The sequence below is a fragment of the Dipodomys spectabilis genome, unplaced genomic scaffold (genome assembly GCF_019054845.1).
Source record: "Dipodomys spectabilis isolate Male_0828 unplaced genomic scaffold, ASM1905484v1 ptg000107l, whole genome shotgun sequence".
Taxonomy (NCBI): Eukaryota; Metazoa; Chordata; class Mammalia; order Rodentia; family Heteromyidae; genus Dipodomys; species Dipodomys spectabilis.
This window is the reverse complement of record NW_024870784.1, coordinates 3652157-3676575: the sequence shown is the minus strand read 5'-3', so window position 1 is coordinate 3676575 and position 24419 is coordinate 3652157. Positions and strand designations below refer to the sequence as shown.

The window sequence follows — 24419 nt, the reverse complement described above, 5'->3', positions numbered from 1 at the left end:
CCTGGGCACTGTCCTTGAGCTCTTCAGCTCAAAGTGAGCGCTCTACCATTTGAGCCACAGCTCTACTTCAGGTTTTCTGGTCGTTAATTGGTGGTTAACTGGAGCCTTCCCTGCCCAGGCTGGCTTTGAACCACAATCCTCTGACCTCAGCCTCCTGAGTAGCTAGGATTACAGGCGTGAGCCACCTCTGCCTGGTTCACTGTAGGTTTTGACAATAATCACCTGAACACATATTAGGGCTGTAATACTCTGGAGAACATATTTATACCAAAGAAGGAAGGCACCTAGCCAAAAGTTCCTTCTTTTGCTTGCACATTTAAGCTAAGACCCTTCTTTGGTGAAGAAACTACAGCATACATAAAAATTCTTGAATTTTTTTTTTTTTTGGGGGGGGGGGGGTGGTGGTCAGTTGTGGGATTTGAACTCAGCTCCTGGACATTGTCTCTGAGCTTTTTTTTTTTTTTTCTCCCCTCAAGGCTAGTGCTCTATCACTTTCGGCCCTATCTCCACTTTTGTTTTTTAGGAGTTAATTAGGGATAATAGTCTCAGGGACTTTCCTGCCTGGGCTGGCTTTGAACCAGATCTCAGCCTCCCGAGTAGCTAGGATTACAGGTGTGAGCCACCAGAGCCCAGCTTGAATTTTTTAAAATTATTCTTGCACATGAATTTTCCCAAGAAAAAAATCCCACAACCTCAATGCAACTCTTCCCACAACTGCGCCTTATTTCTCATGTTCATTTAACACTACTCATCTAGACCTCGATCATTCTCACAAAAAACTTATTAGTATAAATTCTTGATAACAATAGAATAACAAACCCACTCTGTATATTACACACATATACTACTGAAAAGCTAATTCTCATTTTACACTTTCATAATGAAAATATTTTCTATATAAACAAGGAACTTGGTAACTGAAATCCTAAATAACATGAAATACTTAGGAAGACTGAGCAGCAAGTAACTTGATACCTATTTGAATAGCTAAGATTTATGTACTAGAATACATGTGTTTTTTAAAAGTACACTTATAGATTACTTTTTGATAAAAAGTCTTTAAACTGTTAATTACAAGCAACACATAGTACATAAAACATTGATTTACGTACCTATTAACTCAGCAACTGCGCTGAAGGGCCAAGTATGACTTGTTGAGTTTGTATGTAAAAACTTTGGACAAAGCTGAAACAAGACAAATGATTCATGTAAATTCAGGTTTTACTTTTAAGAACAAAAAATAATTATTTTTTATTGTCTTTGTTTTATTTTTACTTTTTTTTTTTTTGGGTCCGGTCGTGGAGTCTGAACTCTGGGCCTGGGCGCTGTCCCTCAGCTCTTCAGCTCAAGGCTAGCACTCTACCACTTGAGCCATAGCACCACTTCCAACTTTTTTTTTTTTCTATTTATGTGGTGCTGAGGAATCGAACCCAGAGCCTCATGCATGCAAGGCAAGCGCTCTACCACTGAGCCACCTTCTCAGCCCCCTGTTTTAAAAATTGAGACTACACAAAAACAACTCAGCTATTTATTCCAGGGTATCTAAAGTATAACTTATAAGTCTGAGCCAACAAAAGAGCTTCTACACTAAAACTTGTTTTAAGCTGTCCTCCTGTGGTCCATTCACATCTATCCCCAACAGAAATCAGCCTTGCATGGGCTGGGAAGGTGGCTAGTAGTAGAGCGCTTGCCTTGCATGCCTGAGGCTCTGGGTTTGATTCCTCAGCGCCACATAAGCAAAAAGAAAAAAGCCGGAAGTGGTGCTGTGGCTCAAGTGGTAGAGCGCTAGCCTTGAGCTAAAGAGCTGAGGGACAGAGCCCAGGCCCAGAGTTCAGGCCCCACAACCAGACCCCCCCCACCAAAAAAAAAAAAAAAAAAAGAAATCAGCCTTGCAAAATCTCTCATTATGTCCAAGGCAAGGCCCAAAAAACACCCAAGCATATTTTTCCCTAATACTCCTACTTTGAGACACAACTTTGGCAAGTTTTCTCCTTAGTGTGTGTATGTATGTATGTTTCGTCAGTCGTGGGGCTTGAACTCTGCGCTCTTCAGCTCAAGGCGAATGCTCTACTGCTTGAGCCACAGCACCACTTCGGTTTTCTAGTGGTTTATTGAAGATAAGTATCCTGGACTTTTCTGCCCAGACTGGCTTTGAACCGTGATCCTCAAGGTCTCAGCCTCCTCAAGTAGCTAGGATTACAGGCGTGAGCCACCGGCTCCTGGCGTTAGTGTGTTATTTCTAATGAACCTATATATTTGCTTGATCAATATTTGACACTTTGATTTGACTATTACTTACCCCAAATTCATCATGGTTAAACTAGGGGCAATGGAGGCAGTGGAAAGCATGCATTGATATTCTCTTAAACCAGTTCCAATGCAACAAACCATCTTGATTTCTAAGGCTTTTAAATTTGATTTACTCAGTAATATACTATGAAAGAATACTTTGCCAACCAACACCATGCTGTAGAAAACATTCCAATTTCCTGAGTGATGGAAACATCAAATATATAAAAATGAGGCTGATATATAAAAGTGTATAAAAGTGTGACTCAAGGGCTGGGAAGGTGGCTCAGTGGCAGAGCTCTTGCCTTGCATGCCTGAGGCCCTGGGTTCGATTCCTCAGCACCACATAAGCAAAAAGAAAAAAGCCGGAAGTGGCACTGTGGCTCAAGTGGTAGAGTGCTAGCCTTGAGCTGAAGAGCTGAGGGACAGTGCCCAGGCCCAGAGTTCAGGCCCCACGACCGGACCCCCCCCCAAAAAAAAGTGTGACTCAAGTGGTAGAGTACCTGCCTAGCAAGTGCAGGCCTTGAGTTCAAGCCTTGATACCGTCAAATATATAAAAATGTATACATAGTTTTAAAGGGCTAAGGCTTGAACATTTCCATATGCAGAAAACTGCCTTGCATTTGATGCTTATTTTGAACAGACTGTCTTATATTTAAGAAAAAGGGAGCCAGTCACTGGTCACTCTTGCCTGTATTCCTAGCTAATCTAGTGGCTGAGATCTGAGGATCATGGTTTGTTTAAAGCCAGCCAGGACAAGAAAAGTCCATGAGACTCTTATCTCTAATTAACCACCAGAAAACTGGAAGTGGCGTTGTGGCTCAAGTGGTAGAGCGCTTGCCTGGAGCTGAAGAGCTCAGAGACAGCGCCCAGGCCCAGAGTTCTAGCCCCTCAACCAACAAAAAAAAAGGGGGGGAGGGGAGATGGCATTGCATTAACTTTGTAGTGTGTGATAGGCTACAGAAAGAAAGCTGAAGCCAGCATTTGCAGGGCCTCACTGCTGCCATCAGGTATCAGAAAGAAATCTACACTTCCTCTATTCATACTTGCTTTTAGATTATTTACCAAGTGTTCATCATTACCATTCATTAGGTTGAAGCACTACACACATGAGATATGATATTCTACGGAAGATTGGTCTTCAAACAGGAGGACATGCCGCTAGACGTTCTATAGCATATACCAGTTAATATGGCATACATTCATGAAACATGGACTACATGTACCTTAGAATTTTCTCTCTCCTTTTTTCCCCCGCCCTCCTTCATTCCTTCCCTCCTTTCCTTCCGTGTATGTGCATACATACCCCAGAACCATGGCTTAAACTCGGGGGCTTGCATACTTACTTGACTCTCTTGCCTCTGGTTGACTCTCCCTCTGGGAGCCATGACTCCAATCCCATACTTTTTTGTTGGCTACTTTAGAGGTAAGAGTGGAAGGCTTCAGGCTTCCAGGTCTTAGCCTTCAGAGTAGCAGCTACCACTGAGCCATCAGCTACATATACCTGGCTCCAATTCAGACTTTCTACAGTACTTTACCACAAATTTCTACTAAAAATTGATTTTCAGTTTGTACAAAAAGTTTTTTTCTCAAATTTACCTAAGAACATGCCAGTGGTCAGTCATCAGGAAACACAACTCTACACCATTTACTTCTTTTTGAAAGTATAATATCCATTCTAAATCTTATTAAGAGGGATGGCCTTGAGATGTACAACCTCTGGCTACCAAACAAGGAGAAAATTACTAAACTACCATAAATCCCTATCTATCATTGTCTTGAGTTAATGATGGGGTACTTTGGTCAAAGCTACTTTGAATTCAGATGTCAGATGCTATTTGCAGATAGATTATGAGGTGCATTTACTAAGTGTAGAATCTGGGGCAATAAGCTTAACCTCTACATCTCAAGTTTTATTATTTGCAAGATTGAGGATACTAGCAGCAACTCACAGATTAAGAAAATTTACACAATTTATAAGTGCTTAGCAGAATGCCTGCTTTTTTTTGTTGTTGTTTTAAGTGAATATTCCTTTAAAGGTAAAATTGAGGCTGGGTGCCAGTGGTTCACACCTGTAATCCTACTACTCAGGAGGCTGAGATCTGAGGATGGTGGTTCAAAGCCAGCCTGGCAGGAAAGTCTGTGAGACTCTTATCTCCAATAAAACCACCAAAAAACTGGAAGTGGCGCTGTGGCTCAAGCGGTAGAGCGCTTGCCTTGAGCTGAAGAGCTTAGGGACAACACCCAGGCCCAGAGTTTAAACCCAACGACCAACCAAAAAAAAGAGGTAAAATTGAGTTCATATAAAATAAGGTCAAGCCAGGTGCTGGTTGCTCACACCTATAATCCTAGCTACTCAGGAGGTGGAGATCTGGGGGTCACAGTTCAAAGCTAGCCAAGGCAGGAAAGTACGTGATTCTTAACTCCAATTAACCACTAGAAAACCATAAGTGGTGCTGTGGCTCAAATGGTAGCATGCTCACCTTGAGCTGAATTGCTCAGGGACAGCACCTAGGCCCACAGTTCAAGACCTATGTCCGACCAAAAAAAGGGGGGGACATATTTAAACCTGGTTTGGTGGTACCTTAAGCTAGATATGGTAATACACACCTGTAATCCAAGTACTTGGGTTAAGACAAGCTTGGACTGTACCATAAGACCTTGTCTCAAAGAGCAAAACAAAAAACAATCCCCGCCCTCCAACACACACACACCATTCAAGTGGTGTATTCAAGTGGTTTATTCTACTCTACTCAAACAGGGTTTTGTACTTGCTGGGTAGCCTGTTTCTAGCCATGTTTCTAGTCTTGAAGTGGTGTATTTTCTACTTTTTTTTTTGACCGGTCCTAGGGCTTGAACTCTGGGCCTGGGTGCTGTCTCTGAGCTTTTCAGCATAAAGTGAGCACTCTACCACTTGAGCCACAGAACCACTTCTGGTTTTCTGGAGATAAAGAGTCTCATGGACTTTCCTGCCAGGCTGGCTCTGAAACACAATCCACAGATCTATCTCAGCCTCCTGAGTAGCTAGGATTACAGGTGTGAGCCACTGGCACCAGGCTCTAATTTTTTTTTTAATTAAAGGTAAATAAAATTAATCCTAGCTACTCAGAAAGCTGAGATCCGAGGGTCATGGTTCTAGGCCAACATAGGCAACCAAGTCCATGAGGCTCTTACCTCAATTAGCAAAAAAAAATCAGAAGCAGAGCTGTGACTCAAATAGTAGAGTGCTAGTATTGAGAAGAGAAAACAAAACAGACACACCATTTCCTGCATCACCTGGCTGCTATAAACCCTGTGGCTGGTCCCTGTGTTTGAATTCAGGAAGAGTTCTATGTATCTGTGCTACATGTTGGCCCTGTCTTTTGACATCGCCGCCACAGCTTCTTCATGGGTAGCAAACTCAACATCAGCCTCTCCTGTCACTCTTCCATCTGGGCCAATCTCAATATGAACTCTCACGGGGTATGGGTGTGTCTGCTGCCAAGGCCACCTATAGTGGCCTAGAGAGCCAGTCAGTGAGTGGTTGCTATGGGACCAGCTACAGCAGTAAGGATAACATGGGAGGATATGACTAGTTTTGTAGGAGCAGTTGAGTTAATTGAATTTTCACAGGCAGCCAGTTAGCAGTGAAAAGCAGTTTATACTAGAGGAAGCTGTGGGACCCATTTTACACCATGAGTTTGTGAAATATAGATTTAAAAATTACTTAAGTGGGGGCTGGGAAGGTAGCTCAGTGGTAGAGTGCATGCCTTGCAAGCATGAGGCCCTGGGTTCGATTCCTCAGCACCACATAAACAGAAAAAGCCGGAAGTGGCTCTGTGGCTCCAGTGGTAGAGCACTAGCCTTGAGCTGAAGAGCTGAGGGACAGTGCCCAGACCCAGAGTTCAGGCCCCATGACCGGCAAAAACAAACGAACAAAAAAATTACTTAAGTGTTTTTTCATGCAAACTTTTCTTCTAGCATGTGATATTGAATAAACTAAAACTTTTTTCTTCCACTTTTTTTCTTTTTTAAATATTTTTATTGTAAATATACTGTACAGAGAGGTTACAGTTACATGAGCAAGGTAATAAGTCCATTTCCTATTGTCATCCCCTCCTTTGTTTTTTTTTTATTGTAAAAATATTGTATAGAGGGGTTACAATTACATGGGCAAGATAATTACATTTCTTATCAAGCATTGTGGCCTCCTTCTTTGTTTCCCCTTCCCATCCCTTCCCAGCCCCCTCCCCACCAAAGTTGTAAAGTTCGCTTTCGACATGACAACTTGTACTTCTCATTGTTGCAACAGGTCCACCTGTATCCTTATTTAAACAACTTGTTTTTCCCCTTCCCCTCCACAAATTATACCGACATCAAATACAGTGAAAGCAGGGGTTATACTGTGGGGGAGGGCCTTCCACTTTTCTTGATTAACATTTTTGCTAGTAAACTTCAGAGTGCTGTTATCTGAGTTCAAGTAGTTGAAGTATGTGCAGTGTGGATCTTCCCCCTCAGGAGCGCAGTGGGGACATGTACTTTTTGGAGATCTCAAAGGTGCTAGATCCCTAATCAACGAGCAGCAGTTCTCATGTTTGTTCATTCTAGTTTATACTTTCATTTAATATCTTTTAGGTCAGGTTAAGTTTTAAGTTTTTTAAAAGTTAGTTTTGAGAATTGAGACACAATACTAATACTGTAGGAATTGGTGAGGCCTTGACTTAAAGCTTTCTTTGTACTGTGATTTCCTTTTGGGTGTATTTTGCTAAGTGAAACTTGTTAAATTTTTTTGTTAACTGAATTTTTTTCTTAAAATCAAAAAATTTTCACAATAAAAAAAAAAAGAAAAAACAAAACAAAAACAAAACCTTAGGGACAGACCCCAAGTCCTGAGTCCAAGTCCAGGCCCAACACACATACATAAAAAAAGATGCCTAAACCAATTTTTCCTACACACAAGAGGAACGCTCACCCAAACTACCCAAGTCCTCCACCCACACTTCATTTTATTACCATGAGCTGTCTTCCAAAAATTAGCCCAGGCTAAAAGAATAACACATCATCAAGTTTTGAAAATGGGGTGCTCTGAGAATGAGTAGGGGAATTTAACTTTCATGCAAAGGTTCTTGTTGATTTTTTTTTCAAATTTATTGTTTTTTGTTTTTTTTTTGGGTCCGGTCGTGGGGCCTGAACTCTGGGCCTGGGCGCTGTCCCTCAGCTCTTCAGCTCAAGGCTAACACTCTACCACTTGAGCCACAGCGCCACTTCCGGCTTTTTTTTTTTCATTTTGCTTTATGTGGTACTGAGGAATCGAACCCAGGGCCTCATGCATGCAAGGCAAGCGCTTTACCACTGAGCCATCTTCCCAGCCCTCAAATTTATTGTTATTAGAGGTGTTATACAGCAAGGTTACCTTCACATACATCCGGAAAGAAACACATTTCATATTGCAGTGTCATCTGTTCCCTCATCCTCTCCCATCCCCACTGTTGTTGATAAATTTTTGAGACAGGTCTTTATTATGTAACTCAGGCTGGGTTCAAACTTGTATTCTCCTGCATCAAGCATTTCTGTTTTTTGTGTACTGGTACTGTTTTTGTGTATTGGTACTGAACTCAGGGACTCATTCGCTTGCTTGGCTTTTTCTGTTCAAAGCTGGCACTACTCAAGCTTCTGGCACCTAGCCAGGATTCTGGGTTTTAATGGTGACTCAGGGAGGGATAGGCAATTTGGCAGAAGAAAAGCATGGAGTTACTTAGAAATAACTGGGCTCCTTTCTCCAACAAAGTAGTAGACTTGGCATAGAGGCAGCTTTCTGTTTTGGTCTGGACTCTACAGTCTAAAGTGGCCAGCAATGTATAAACACAAGATCTTCAGAAAAAGGCTTATCTTGCCAGGCACCAGTTGTTCATGGCCACAATCAAGCCTAACTACTCAAGAGGCTGAGATCTGAGAATCATGGTTCAAAGCCAGCCCAGGCAGGAAAGCCTGTGAGATTCTTATCTCTAACTACCAAAAAGCCAGAAGCAGAGCTAGACTTGAACAAAAAAGATCAGGGACAGCGCCCAAGCCAAGTTCAAGACCCAGAACCCATACAAAAGAAAAAATAAAAACAAAACCTGACCACATGTCCACACTTATGTTTGTATGTCCACCAAACACTTACGATGTTATCTTACTCATCAAGTTGGCCAGAAAGAGCTGGGAATGTGGTAGAGTGCTTGCCTAGCATGCATGAAGCCCTGGGTTTAATTCCTTAATACTGCGTAAACAGAAAAAGCCAGAAGTGGCACATTGGCTCAAGTGGTACAGTGCTAGCCTTGAGCACAGAGCACCTCAGGGACAGTGCCCAGACCCTAAGTTCAAGCCCCAGGACTGGCAAAAAGAACAGAACAAGTGGACATGCAGAAACTAGAACTCTTGCACTGTGTTATATGAAATTGTTAGGACCAACACAGAGCTAGGCAGGCCTGACTATAGAGGGTTGTCACAATTATTCATCTGATAACAGAAAATACCACAAAATTTTGCCAAAAATCACAATCCTACATAAAAAATAGTACTCCTGTGAAGTTGTCTAAGGACTGCTTCAAAGAAGTTTATGCAACACTCTTTGTACTTTTATTAATTTTTTGCCATTCCTGGGGCTTGAACTCAGGGCCTGGGCACTGTCCCTAAGCTGCTTTTGCTCAAGGCTAGCACAATACCACTTGATGGCAGCGCCACTTCTGGCGTTTTCTGTGTATGTGGTATTGAAGAATCAAATCCAGGGCTCCATGTATGCTAGACAAGCCCTCTACCACTAAGCCACATTCTCAGCCCTGTAGTTGAGGTTTTTGATCAAGGCTAGTGCTCTACCACTTGAGCCACAATTCCACTTCCAGTTTTCTGGTGGTTAATTGGAGATAAGAGTCTCATGGGGGGGCTGGGAAGGTGGCTTAGTGGAAGATCGCTTGCCTTGCATACCAGAGGCCCTGGGTTCGATTCCTCAGCACCACATAAGCAAAAAGAAAAAAAAAAAGAGTCTCATGGGGACTTTTCTGCCAGGGCTAGCTTCAAACCCTGATGCTCAGATCTCAGCCTTCTGAGTAACTAGGATTACAGAAATGAGCCACCACTCCAGGCTTCATTTCGCTTTCCTTTTTTTTTTTTTATTATTTTTTTCAAGTAGTTGTACAAAGAAGTTCCCAGGGGCTGGGAAGGTGGCTCAGTGGTAGAGCACTTGCCTTGCATGCTCGAGGCCCTGGGTTCGATTCCTCAGCACCACATAAGAAAAAAGCCAGAAGTGGCGCTGTGGCTCAAGTGGTAGAGTGCTAGCCTTGAGCTGAAGAGCTGAGGGACAGCGCTCAGGCCCAGAGTTCAGGCCCCACGACCGGACCCAAAAAAAAAAAAAAACCAAAACAAAGAAGTTCCCATTCTACAAAACAATATATGAGTACATGTTGTCTGACAACATTGTCACCCATTGCTCCTAACTCATCCCTTCTTTCTTCATTTTAAAATTACTCTCTTGGGGCTGGGAAGGTGGCTCAGTGGTAGAGCGCTTGCCTTGCATGCATGAGGCCCTGAGTTCCATTCCTCAGCACCACATAAGCAAAAAGAAAAAAGCCGGAAGTGGTGCTATGGCTCAAGTGGTAGAGTGCTAGCCTTGAGCTGAAGAGCTGAAGGACAGCACCCAGGCCCAGAGTTCAGGCCCCATGATGGGACCCAAATAAATAAGTAAAATAAAATTACTCTCTTCCCTGAGTTTGTCCATTATTACCTGCTATTCCAACTAAACCCATTTGGGGTTTAGCTGGTGTTTAGGTTGAAGATTCCAGAGTATAAAACGATGCAGTTGCTGTGGAAAATATGGCTGTTTCTTAAAATATTAAAATTGAATCTTTCTTAAAATATTAAAAGGTGAAGCATTCCTGTAATGTCAGCACCCAGCAGGCTGAATCAAGAGGATCTTGAGCCGAAGGCCTTTCTGAGCCACAAAGTGAGACCCTATTTCAATAGACATAGAGACAGATAAGTAAATACAGGCTAGCCTTAATTCCCAACACCAAGTGGTAGAGTGTGCCTGTGATCTCAGTACCAGGGAGCTAAGGCAAAAGGGTAAAAAGTTTAAAGCCAGGGCTGGGAAGGTGGCTCAGTGGTAAAGTGCTTCCCTTGCATGCATGAGGCCCTGGGTTCGATTCCTCAGCACCACATACATAGAAAAAGCTGGAAATGGCACTGTGGCTCAAGTGGTAGAGCACTAGCCTTGAGCTGAAGAGCTGAGGGACAGCACTCAGGCCTCGAGTTCAAGCCCCAGGACTGGCAAAAAAAAAAAAAAAAATTTAAAGCCAGCACAGGCTATATCTTGACACCAAACAGAAACCAAAACAAAACGCTTTTGAAACCAGATGCTGGGCGTTCACACCAGTAATCCTAGCTACTCAGGAGGCTGAGATCTGATGATCAAGGTTTAAAGCCAGCCAGAGCAGAAAGTCTGTGAGACTCTAATTTCCATTTAACCTCTAGAATACCGGAAGTAGAACTGTGGCTCAAAGTAGCTGAATGCTAGCCTTTACCAAAAGAGCTCCGGGAGAGTGTCCAGCCTGAGTTAAGCACCACAGCTGACCAAAAAATAAAAATCTTTTGAGGCTATGTTCATTACTCCCATCAATCATAGAACAGGAATAAATAACTTGTCCTTCATCACACATCCAGCTATCTACCTGTCAGGCTGGCTCCAGAACCTGAGCTTTAAGTCACTAAGATACACAGAAAGGTATGGATGGGTTTAGAAAAGGAGGAAAATGACATGAGGAGTAACTCTGATCAACATGCATAACCTGACTTGTCTATTGAAACCACTTTGTACAACAGCTTAATAAAAGGATATATATGGTAAGCCCAAAAGAATTTTTTGGATAGAGAGGCATATAGAAAAGGGAAAAAAAATCCAGAAAATTGTTAAACGTCTCTAAGTCACATGGAGCTAATGATTCCCAATTAACAAGACACAGGGTAGGTCAGAACACATCTGGAAAAAATTGCCCAGTTCCTCTAAAAGTTCAGATGATCTAGTGATCAATACAGAGAAAAATTACGTAAGACATAAACCAACTGCTGACTTCAGGGAGAAGAAAAATCTGCATAGATACCATGACTACAGTACACTGGTAGAGATGTGAAGATTGAACATTAAGAGTAAGGACAGCCGGGCGCTGGTGGCTCATGCCTGTAATCCTAGCTACTCAGGAGGCTGAGATCTGAGGATTGCGGTTCAAAGCCAGCCCCGGCAGGAAGTTCCTTGAGACTCATCTCCGATTAACCACCAGAAAACTGAAGTGGCACCATTTGCCTTGATCTGAAGAGCTCAGAGAGGGTGCCCAGGCCCAGAGTTCAAGCCCCATGACTGCCCCCCTCCAAAAAAAATTCCCTTTTTGAGTCAGGTATTGGTCTAACACCTATAAAAAGTTATTCAGAGATGTGAGGATTGAGATTTGATGCCAGCCCAGGTAAGAAAATGCATGAGATTTGTATCTCCAATTGACCAGTAAATAGCAAGACACAGAGCTGTGGCCCAAATGGTAGGAGAAAAAGCTAAGGGACAGTACCCAGTCCCCATACACATACACATACACACACACTTGATTGGTTGAGCTGTTATCTTTGCTTGATTTCTCATTTCTGTCTTGGAAGAGGTGGACAATGAGACAATGCAATGTGTGATAAGGTAGGGAAAGGACAAAGAGAACCAACGTGCAAAACTAGTGAAGAAAACAAGCCAATTCTCCTCTATAGGGATTCTGGGCCTGAATATGACCAAGTTCTCTGGGAAGCCTCACCCATGTGGAAGAGATCAAAGACTGAGTAGATAGAAAAGCAGGCCTGGAGAGAGAAGAAATGGAATGTTGCAGACTAATAGCCAAAATGATCTTGGACTATCTTTAGTCCTTTTTAATGGATATTTATTATAAAACTCTATATCTGACCTAACGTTTTCCTTACTATCATGGTAAAATTCTAGGCAAGTACTGACAAACTCAATTGACCTTTGACCCTTAAAGCTAAGAATGCAATCTGAGTTCCAGGCCTTGGTCACTCATATTTGAATCTGAATAAATTATCTTTTTTGTGGGGGCCAGTCCTGGGGTTTGAACTCGGGGCCTGGGCACTGTGCCTGAGCTTCTTTCGCTCAATACTACCACTCTACCACTTGAGCCACAGGGCCACTTCTAGTCTTTTCTGTGTATGTGATACTGAGGAATTGAAACCAGGGCTTCATGCATGCAAGACAAGCACTCCACCACTGAGCCACCTTCCTAATCCTTATCTTTCATTTCCTTTGGAAAAATAACTGTATCTGGTGTCCAATACTAGAAAGCAGTTAAATCTGCAGGATTCATACAGGTGAAGAGCCAGAGTAACAAACATTATACCCAGTGGCTAAGACAGAATAAGGCTCCTGTCCATAACCCAGCTTATAAAGACTATCCCATTGAATAGACCCCACCAAAAGAACTTTACCAGAATATGTACACAAGGGTTATAAATCAATAAAGACTTCTGTCAAGGAAAAGGGAAATAAGTAGAATAAGAACAGGCAGGTGAGGCTGGGAATGTGGTTTGGTGGTACAGAGTGCTTGCCTAGCATGCATGAAGCTCTGGGTTCATATTCCTCAGTACCACATTAAAGAGAAAAAGCTAGAAGTGCTGTAGTGGCTCAAGTGGGAGAACTGTAGCCTTAAGCACAGAGCAGCTCACGGACAGTGCCCAGGTCCCAAGTTCAAGCCCCAGGACTGGCAAAAAAAAAAAAAAAAGAATAGGCAAGTAACAAAACAAAAATACCAATAAGGCCTGTGTGGCAACCAACACTTAATCCTAGATACACAGGAGACAGAGACAGGCAAATTGTGGTTAGAGACCAGCCCAGGCAAAAAGTTTTCAAAACAACCTATCAACCAATAGCTGGGCCAGATGATGAACCAGGAAGTTGAGAAAGGCACAGTTAGGTGGAAAGGGAGTTTCCACATGAGCCCATTTCTATTGAAAAAGCTGAAAGAGATATTAGCATCATGATCCAGAACAGCCTGGGCAAAAAGGAAACCCCTGGGGCTGGGAGGGTGGCTCAGGGGTAGAGTGCTTACCTTGCATGCATGATGCCTTGGGTTCGATTCCTCATTACCACATTAACATAAAAAGCCGGAAGTGGCGCTGTGGCTCAAGTGGTAGAGCACTAGCCTTGAGCTGAAGAGCTGAGGGACAGAGCCTAGACCCAGAGTTCAGGTCCCACGACCAATTAAAAAAACAAAAAACAAAAAGGATGCCCCTATCTAGAAAATATTCAGAATAGAAAAGAAGTGGGGGCAAGGATCAGCACACCTAGCAAGCTGAAAACCAAATTCCAATAAAGCCAAAAGGGGAAAAAGAGCCAGGTGCTGGTGGTGGCTCACTCCCTGTAATTCTAAGGAGGCTGCGATCCGAGGATCACTCTGCAAAGCCAGCTTGGGCAGGAAAGTCTGTGAGAATCATCTCCAATTAACAAACTCTAGCAAAAGAAGGGACAGTGAGTGCCCTGAGTTCAAGCCCCAGGACCAACTTACATACATACGTAAATAAATAAATCTGTGTAAACCTGGGGATCAGGGGCTCACACTTGTATAATCCTAAATACTCAGAAGGCTGAGATTGAAGAATTGGGGTTTGAAAGCAGCCGGGCACGCAAGTCCCTGAAACTCTTATCAGTATAAGCCACCAAAAATCGTCAGTGGAGCTGCGGCTCGAGTGGTAGAATGCCAACCAAACAGCAAAAAACGCCAAAGGGCAGCGCCCAGGACCTAAGTTCAAGACACACACACACACACACACACACACACACCTGTCTGAATGAATAATACATGAACTCTGTACTATTTAGTTACCAGTGGCCAAGTGTGTTTACCCCAAGCAGCCAGGACCACTGAGAGGTTAAAAGGAAGCTGCATCTAGTACTCGCGCTCTCCCTTTGGGTTTGGTTTGGAGACCGAGTCCTGCAGAGCCGGGAGTGTCCGGAAGCTCCCGGAGCTCGGGAGCGCCGACCCCGCCGGGAACTTCGGCAGGTAGCCCAGGCGGGGAGGCCACGCCCACACGCCCTAGGATTCGCAGCCCGGCGCCCCCCGCGAGCGGCCGCTCCGCGCCGACGGAACCCGCGAGAAAGCCCGGAAGGTCTCCCAGAGCCCCGCCGCGGCGCGGGGCCTCGGCCGCGCACCCCCGTCCCGCGGGCGGGAGGCCAGGCCACGGCGCTCCCCGGCGCGGGAAAAGGGCCCGCAGCGGAGGGCGAGGGCCCGCAGCGGAGGGCGAGGCCCCGCGGCCCTCAGGCCAGCCGGGCCGCCCGGACGCCAGGCCTCGGGGCCTCGCCCTCCGACGACAGCTGCGAGGCGCCGCGGCCCGGCCGGGAGGGGCCGCGGTCTGGACCGCCGCCCGGCCCGCGCCGCCCGGCCCGCCTCGGCTCCGAGCGGCTCGGCGCACCAGAGCGAGACGCCGGCCCTCCGCCCGGGCCGCGAGCCCTCGCGTCCCCGCCGCGCACCGCCGTCCTCTCCCCCCTCCTCCCGTCCGCCCGCCCTCCCTCCTGGGACTCGGCCCGCTCCTCCCCTCGCGGCTGCTCACCGCGCTGAGGCGGATCCCGCTGGGTGACTGAGCCGCCATCTTCAGCGAGCTACAAAGCCAGGACCGGCCTCGGCCACGACCCGACTGGGAGGCGGCGGGCAGCTGTGGGGGCGCGGCGCTACGCCCACTTCCGGGGTGTGTCGCGTGCGGGATCCCGCCCACACACTTCCGCCCCCAGGCAAAGCCGAATAGGGAGTAGGAGCCCTGGGAGCTGGTAGGACCGGTTCTGCCGGTTGTGTGGGCGCGCGGTAGGGCGCATGCGTGGGCAGGCTGCGTCCCGGAAGGTAGCTCGACCCTCATCCTCTGGGGTCGGGTTTTAGACCTCCAGACGGTCAGGGTGCACTGGGAAGCCCGTGAGACTCAGCTCCACTTGACCACCAAAAAGCCGGAAGTAGGTCTGTGGCTCTAGTGGTAAAGCCCTAGCCTAGCCTTGAGCAAAATGCTCAGGGACCGTGCCTAGGCCTGATTTCAGGCCCCAGGGCGACACAAACTAAACACACACACAACACCCAAGACGTTTTTAAATTAGCGAATCAATGAATTTTTTCAAACTCTCAAAGAAATAAAGACCAAAAATAAGTCCAACTGAGAGCAAGGGAAGGGGTGACATTGCCCAAGAAGAAATGTACTCTAGCCGGCCCCGGTGGCTCACACCTGTAATCTTAGCTGCTCAGGAGGCTGAGATCTGAGGATCATGGTTCAAAGCCAGCCTGGGCGAGGAAAGACCATGAGACTCTTATCTCCAATAAACCACCAGAAAACCAGAAGTGGCGCTGTGACTCAAGTGGTAGAGCGCTCGCCTTGAGCTGAAGAGCTGAGGGACAGCGCCCAGGCCCAGAGTTCAAGCCCCACGACCGACAAAAAAAAAAAGAAATATACTCTTTACCTAACTCATGTAACTAACCCCTCTGTACATCACCCTTATAATATTAAAAAGATTTTTCAAGTTTCCTAATGGGAATTGTTAGGTTTTTAAAAAGAGGTAGCCGAGTAAGAACAGCACCACGCACATGGTATTCAGGTAAGGGGTAGGTTTATTCATCCTTCTGGCTGGCATCAGGTCATCTTGGCCCTCCACGGGGTTGGGAAAGGCCTAGGAAAGAGAGCATCTGGGCCTGGGCTAGGCCTTATCTAGGGTATGGGAGGAGAAAGGTATGGCCAAATCAAATTCAGATGTGACCTCAGTGGATGCAGATGTGACCTCTTCCAGGTGTGCCAGTTGCCTAGGTAACACAGGTACTGGGTGGAGACTTCGCTGTGAGGAGGGTGGGGTCTGTTCACCATCCAGGAGCGGACCTTACAGAAATGATCATCCTTCATTCTAAAAGCAATCATTCTCAGCCTGGCTCGGATGGGTCATCTCTGTAAAAAGCTGTTGAAGAAGAAGAGGACATGCTGGGCAAAAGCAGAGAATCCCATTTCAACAAATGAGCTTGGTGGAGGGAGGTTCACTGTCCATAATTACAGCAATTAAGGATGCTTAAATAGGATAAGAAATCCAGGATTTCAAGCCGGGCACTGGTGGCTCACGCCTGTAATCCTAGCTACTCAGGAGGCTGAGATCTGAGGATCGCGGTTCAAAGCCAGCCCGGACAGGAGAGACCGTGAGACTCCTATCTCCAATAAACCACCAGAAAACCGGAAGTGGTGCTGTAGCTCAAGTGGTAGAGCGCTCGCCTTGAGCTGAAGAGCTAAGGGACAGCGCCCAGGCCCAGAGTTCAAGCCCCACGACTGACAAAAAAAAAAAAAAGAAATCCAGGATTTCTTGAGCAAAAAACTCTAGACTTCATCTGAAAAAAATTAACCAAAAGGGTTGAAGGCATGACTCAAGTAATAGAGCACCTTCCTAACAAATGCAAGGCTCAGAGTTCAAGTCCTACTATCATTTAAAAAAGAAAAGAAAAGGTCCATGAACATTTATTTGGTGTCAACGTTGAAGACTGGGAACATGGCTTGGTTGTAGGGTGCTTGCCTAGCATGCATGAAGCCCTGGGTTCGATTCCTCAGTACCACATACACAGAAAAGGTCAGAAGTGGCCCTGTGGCTCAAGTGGTAGAGTGGTAGCCTTGAGCAAAAGAAGTTCAGGGACAGTGCCTCGGCCCTGAGTCAAGCCCCAGGACTGGCCAAAAACAAACACACATTGAGGTCAATGTTGGGCTAAGTAATACAACATAGAAGTAAATCTATCAAGGAGTTTTTTGTTTTGTTTTGTTTTGCCAGTCTTAGGGCTTGAACTTAGGGTCTAGGCCCTTTCCCTGAGCTTCTTTTAATCCCCTTCCCAGCCCTCTAGCAAGGATTTCTAAATATTACAGATGAAGACTAAAGAAAAGTTTTTCAGTAGCAGGCACCAGTGGCTCATGCCTGTAATCCTAGCTAGTCAAGAGACTGAGATTTGAGGATGGTGGTTCAAAGCCAGCCTGGGCAGGAAACTCTGCAAGACTCTTATCTCCAGTAAACCACCTGAAAATGGGAAGTGGTGTGTAGCTCAAGTGGTACAATGCTAGCCTTGAGCTGAAGAGCTGAAGGACAGCGCCCAGGTCCAGAGTTCAAGCACCACTACTGACAAAAAAAAAAGGGGGGGGGGTTTCAAACACGTATTGCCATTTCATAAAATACATTATATTTATATTTTCAAATAATACCAAAACATTAAAAAAACTACTTCCCATTCTGTTTTCTGGAACAGAAAAACAATTTGAACCTTGCTCCAGATTTATAAGCTACTAAATATTGTAATACCTGGCTCAGATTTTCTGCAATTTGTCTTCCATAACCTAGATCAATTTGAAATTTGTAACTGTGAGAATGTTTTTTAATTAATGAATGAAGAAACAAAAACAATCCTGTTGCTACCTTTGTCACTGATATGTGGTAAAATAACATAAAGCTAGTCACCCAAGAGTACTAGTTAATATTCTGGCAACATTTCTCAGGTTTCTTCTGGTTTTCAAACTGTATTATCAAATTCAAAACTCTTTTTTTTTTTTTTTTTTTGTCAGTCCTGAGGCTTGAACTCTGGGCCTGGGCACTGTCCCTCAGCCCTTTAGCTCAAGGTTAGCACTCTACCACTTGAGCCACAGCACCAATTCAGCTTTTTTCTGCTTATGTGGTGCTGAGGATTGAACCTAGAGCCTCATGCATGCAAGGCAAGCACTTCACCACTGAGCCACCTTCCCAGCCCAAGTGTAAAACTCTTAAGTGAGCCTCTGCTTAGGAAGCACAACATGCTTCTACTCTTGCAGAAGTTAGAGTGTCACAACTGTTAAGCAACAGGTCATGGCCCGCTGGTGTATTATGAAATCATAGTGACTTATAATAGACTTTGTAAAAACACAACTAGAATCCATTTTTTAAAAATTGAGATCGTCTTGCTCTGTAGTCCAGGCTTGTCTTGAACTCAGGCCTGTGCCTCCCAAGTACTAGAATTCGAATATAATGGCACAGTGCAGGACTGCGCTTACTTCCACCTTCTCTTATGAATATGTGACATTCAGCAAATTGCTTTTTTTTTTTTTTGCCAGTCCTGGGATTGAACTCTGGGCCTGGGCGCTGCCCCTGAGCTCTTCAGCTCAAGGTGAGCACTCTACCACTTGAGCCACTTCTGGCTTTTTCTGCTTATGTGGTGCTGAGGTATTGAACCCAGGGCTTCATGCTTGCAAGGCAAGCACTTTACCACTGAGCCACTTTCCAAGCCCAAGTTGCTTTACTTCTGTCCCTGTGTCCTTGTCTATAAAATGAGGACAAGCTGGGCGCTGGTGGCTCACGCCTGTAATCCTAGCTACTCAGGAGGCTGAGATCTGAGGATCGCGGTTCAAAGCTAGCCCGGGCAGGAAAGACCGAGAGACTCCTATCTCCAATAAACCACCAGAAAACCGGAAGTGGCGCTGTAGCTCAAGTGGTAGAGCGCTCGCCTTGAGCTGAAGAGCTGAGGGACAGCGCCCAGGCCCAGAGTTCAAGCCCCACGACCGACAAAAAAAAAAAAAAATGAGGACAATATTAGTCCTTTCTTCATAGAGTTTAATGAGAATTGATTGAATGAATACTTGTACAAGTACTCTGAGCAGTTAGTGTTTCTAGCATGTAGTTACTGCTATATGAATGATAAATATAATAAAGAGATCAGAGAGAAAGTAAGGCTGGCCATTTCACATGCATATACACATGTGTGCACAGGGTGGTTGAAGAAGTTGGGTACTAGTGGCTCAAGCCTGTAATCCTAGCTACTGAGGACACTGAGATCTGAGGATCTTGATTCAAAGCTAGTCTGGGCAGGAAAGCCTATGAGACTCATCTCTAATTAAGAACAAATAAAAATGTCTGAAATGGAGCTGTGGCTCAAGTGGTAGAAAACAAGCCATTAGCAAAGAGCTCATGGACAGCTCCCAACAAGCCTTGAGTTCAAGCCCAAAAACACTTCCTCTCTCTTCCACCCTCCCTCTTTGTCTCTGTCTCTCTTCCCTTCTCCCTCTCTCTCCCTCTCTCTCTGTCCCCCCCCAAAACACACACACACACACACACACACACACACACACACAAGGCTGAAGAAGCTCATCGCTGGTGACTCAATCTTAGCTATTCAAGAGGCTGAGATCTGAGGATCAAGGTTCAAAGCAAATCCATCAGAAAAGTCTGTGAGACTCTTATCTACAAAATAGCTGGAAGTGAAGGAATGGCTCAAGTGGTAGAGCACCAGTCTTGAGCAAAAAATCCAAGTGATAGCTGGGAAGGTGGCTCAGTGGTAGAGTGCTTTTGCCTCGCATGCATGAGGCCCTGGGTTCAATTCCCGGATGGCTGTGAGTGGCTTAGGCCTGTAAACCTGTCATCCTAGCTCCTCTGGCAGATTAAGAGCTGAGGATAGTGATTCATGATTCTGTCTCTCACATAGTTGGGATTATAGTCAGAAATCACCATTCTCAGTTTGTTGAGATAGTTTTCCTTTTTGTCTGAACTATCCCTCAAATTGAGATCCACCTCCTTGAGATTAAAGTATGCATACTACGCTCAGGCCACTTAAAACACCACACACACACACACACACACACACACACACACACATACACTTCCCCCAAATAACAATATGATTTTTATTTTTATTTTTTTGGTTGACTGTGGGGCCTGAAATCTGGGCCTGGGAAGAACTGTCCCTCAGCTCTTCAGCTCAAGGCTAGCGCTCTACCACTAGAGCCACAGCTTCACGTCCGGTTTTTTTCTTTCCCAGCCCCTCCACGAGACTCCAATTAACTAACAAAAAGCCAGAACTATAGATATGGCTCAAGTGATAGAGAAAGCCTTGCATGAAAAAGCCAAACAAAAAGACAAGGGAGGCGCTGGGAAGGTGGCTCAGTGGTAGAGTGCTTGCCTTGCATGTATGAGGCCCTGGGTTCGATTCCTCAGCACCACATAAGCAGAAAAAGCTGGAAGTGGGGCTGAGGCTCCAGTGGTAGAGTGCTAGCCTTGAGCTGAAGAGCTGAGGGACAGCGCCCAGGCCCAGAGTTCAAGACCCACAACCGACAAAAAAAAAAAAAAAAAAAGACAAGGGAGATCAACAGGCCCTAAGTACACACACACACTCAAATTCAGCTAAGCACTGGTGGCTCATGCCTGTAATACTAGCTAGGCAGGAGGCTGAGATCTGAGGATAGTGATTCTTAGCCAGCCTTGGCCAATATGTATTCCCAACAATCTTATCTCCAATTAACCAGTAAAAAGCTGCAAATGAAGGAGTGACTCAAGTGGTGGAGCACCAGCCCAGAGCATAAAATGCTAAGAGACCTCTCCCTGGCCCCGAGGTCAATTCCTGTACTATCACCCAAACAAACAAACAAACAAAATCCACAGTACTATAAAAAGACAAGACAGGAAAGAAAGGTCAAGTGGCAGTGGAATAGGTCAGTTGGACTGGGCAATATTGGGTGGGCCTTGGAACAGCAGAAGAAAGCAGGCCAGGTGGAGTAAAAAGTGGGTGACTAAAGAAATACGTATGCATCCCAGAAAGGTTGAAGAGATGGAGGGGTCACAGAACAGTTCCCAGATTCCAACCTGCCTGATTCTGCTGTGGGCATTCATATGTATGTCTGATGTTGATGAACTTCTCTTGGGTGCTCTGCTTCTAGAGAACTGCTGGGTCATTTGGTAATTCTAGGCTCAATGAATGTTTGGGAGAAGTGCCATACTGTGTTTAGGTCTGTTTTTCTTCCTCACTCCAGTTACGAGATGGGCTTGGTTATTTTGGACCGCAGCTCCTGGTATAAGATGAGCAGCAGCCAAGCCAGCTGGCAGCTTTGCTGGTTCCTCACCCAACCCTCACCTAGTTCCCTAGGAGCCCGCTTGTTAGGGCATTGCTCTGAGAACTAGAGTTTCTCCCAAAGTGCTCCAGGGAGCCCCGTGTAGGTACAGATAGGCGAGCCTCACTTCCAGTTACTAATTTATTAGACTTTCTGGAGAAGACACTCTCACCCCTCAGACCTGGGGCTTTAATTTAGGGCCTGGGCACTGTCCCTGAGCCCCTTTTTGCTCAAGGATAGTGTTTTACCACTTGCATCACAGTGCCATTTCTGACTTTTTCTGATTAATTGGAGATTAAGAGTCTCAAGACTTTCCTGCCCTAGCTGGCTTTGAAATGTGATCCTCCGAGCCTCCTGATAGCTAGGATTACAGGCTTGAGCCACCCGCACTCAGATCCCCACTCTGAACTGCACAGTGTACATATACTAAGGCCTTTACTATACGTGGGAGCTGGGTACCTGCACTGCAGGGCTCCTCCAGGAAGGTGTCAGAAGGTCTTATGGAGCAGGGTAGTTTCAGAACTTTCTTCCATTTCCACTTGTGGCTGAACAGCAGTAGCTGTCTGTGTTTTTTATTTTTATTTTTTGGGTCCGGTCGTGGGACCTGAACTCTGGGCCTGGGCGCTGTCCCTCAGCTCTTCAGCTCAAGGCTAGTGCTCTACCACTTGAGCCACAGTGCCACTTCTGGCTTTTTTCTTTTTGCTTATGTGGTGCTGAGGAACCGAACTCAGGGCCTCAGGCATGCAAGGCAAGCGCTCTACCACTGAGCCACCTTCCCAGCCCCTGTATTAGGTTTTTAAAAAGAGGTAGCCCAGTAAGAACTGCACCATGCACGTGGTATTCAGGTTAGGGGTAGATTTATTCAGTAGACCTGCTGGGAACAGGCAAGGTTGGCACTCCACAGGGCTGGCAACAGAGAGCGTCTGGCCCCGGGTTAGGCCTTATATAGGGTAGAGGTTGGGAAAGGTGTGTCCAGGTAAAGGGAAGTGAGATCAGGTGGGAGAAAGGTGTGGCCACATCAGATTAAGATGTGACCTCAGCGGATGCAGATGTGACTCTTCCAGGTATCCCAGTTGCCTAGGTAACGCAGGTACCAGGCGAGGTCTGTTCGCTGTCCAGAAATGGACCTTACAGTCTGCTTGCCTTGGGGTTGACAACATGGAACTCAAGAGCCAGGAAAATCTAGGACCCGTTCCTGGCTCTGCTTCTCAGAGCCTCCGTCCTCCTGGCTTGGAAAACTGTTAACAGGCCTTTGTCCTGAGGAGATGGTAAGAAATAAACTCATGCAAGCCCAGGCATTGGGCCTGGCCCCTGCCCCAGGGCTCATTTCACACAGGCACACCTGGACTCCCAGCAACACCCTTGAATTCTTGTTGCAAATCTCAGCTGCTGGCACCAGCCTCGTCCAACATGAAGTCTGCCCTTTGACCTTTAGCACTATTATGGGGCAGTGCAATCATCTCCAAAGTGGGGTGCAGACGCTCATATTATGAAGACTGTTAGGACATTTGAGACAGCACAGAGCCGGTTAGTCACTGCCAACCAGGACAGTGGTACTGGATAGAAGGGACACAGGGGACAGGGAACATTTGCCAGGCTAGTTCTCAGGGAAGGTGAGAGTCACACCCAGGCAAGTGAACCCCAGAGCCAGCACCTCACCCAGAATACACGGTGCAACAAGAGAATGTGCAGGTGCCCACCGCATGGCCAGTGTACTTGGGTGATGTAAGAATGTGAGCAGTCAATCTCGGTCTCCTAGGATTTCTCTTTAGTAAATAAGGATTCAATTTGACTTGGTATCATCAGAAAATAGTACATTAGATATTAGGGAGAAAATACTGAAAAGCGGAATTTCTAAATCTTTGTGCAGTCACAGAACTTTCATGGCATCATAGGTACAGTGACATAATCCAGTCACTGATTTTATTATAAATTTTGCTAATTAGATATACATAGTTACCTGATATACCAGCAGGTTTCAATCGCAAATAACTCAGCATATAAACAATTATGATATACAGAACTTGCAATTTGATAGTTTAAATTTTGCAAATGTATTTACATTGAGGATAATACCTTAGCTGGGCACCGGCAGTTCCTGCCTGTAATCCTAGCTACTCAGGATGCTGAGATCTGAAGATTGCAGTTCAAAGCCAGCCCAGGCAAGGAAGTCCATGAGACTCTTTAACTTCCAATTAACCCCCAGAAAACTGGAAGTGGCACTGGGGCTTAGTGGTAAAGCACTAGCCTTGAGCTGAAGAGAGCAGGAACAGAAATCAGGCTCAGAGTTCAAGACCCATGACAGACAAAAAAAAGATAGCTTGCATACAAAATGACCCAATTCTTTTTTTTTTTTTTCTTGGGATAGGGAAGAGGGACATGGTCCTTGTGCTTGAATTCAGGGCCTGGACACTGTTACTGAGCTTTTGCTCAAGGCTAGTATTCTACCACATTGAGCCACAGTGCCACTTTGTTTTCTCTAGTTTTTTATGAACTTTCCTGTCCTGACTGGCTTTAAACAACATGATCCTCAGATCTCAGCCTCCTGAGTAGCTAGGTTACTGGTGTGAGCCACCAGTGCTCTGCTTAAAAATGTACTTTTCACTTTTATTATTATTGTTAGTCATGGGGTTTGAACTCTGGGCCTGGGTGCTGTCCCTCCGCTCTTCAGCTCAAGGCTAGCACTCTACCACTTGAGCCATAGCACCACTTCCAGTTTTCTGAGTGGTTTATTGGAGATAAGAGTCTCAGAGACTTTCCTGCCCAGGCTGGCTTTGAACCAAGATCCTCAGATCTCAGCCTCCTGAGTACCTAGAATTACAGGCATGAGCCACCAACGCCTGGCAATTTTTCTTTCTTCATTATTCAGTGTCTACGTTTTACATAATTAATTCTCATTGCCTGGAATTTGGACTGCACAGGGCTGCCTGGCAGGGAGTCAAAGCTCCTATTGCACAGAAATGGCTCCAAGCCAGGATGGAAGTCGAGTAGCTGGCAGCAGACAGGCTTGTGAGAGAGTGGGATCAGATGCTATGAAAGCAGAGGATTAGTTTAATGTATAGTGATGTCTGCAAAGAGGTAAATTGATCCGGAGAGAAGAGTGTGCAGGAAGAGTCCTGACACCAGTTTCAAGCATTGAACGTCCATGATTCCACTGTCTGAATGGATTCAACAGGGCCTGGAAGGTACATCATGCTGCACAACGAACGTTACAGCGTCAGAATTCTAAGACCACACTCACCTCG

General features: G+C 45.6%; 1 protein-coding gene across 1 annotated transcript in view; it reads right to left on the bottom strand.

Annotated features, from left to right (window-relative positions):
• Morc3 (MORC family CW-type zinc finger 3) overlaps window positions 1-14981 on the bottom strand; it is a 44080-nt gene extending 29099 nt beyond the window's left edge. The window contains exons 1-2 of the mRNA XM_042687301.1: window positions 14890-14981; window positions 1113-1185 (exon numbers count right to left, since the gene is read on the bottom strand). Of these exons, the coding sequence (XP_042543235.1) occupies window positions 1113-1185; window positions 14890-14928 (112 nt within the window). The 5' untranslated portion in view covers window positions 14929-14981. The remainder of the gene's footprint in view (window positions 1-1112; window positions 1186-14889) is intronic.
• Window positions 14982-24419: the final 9438 nt, after the last annotated feature.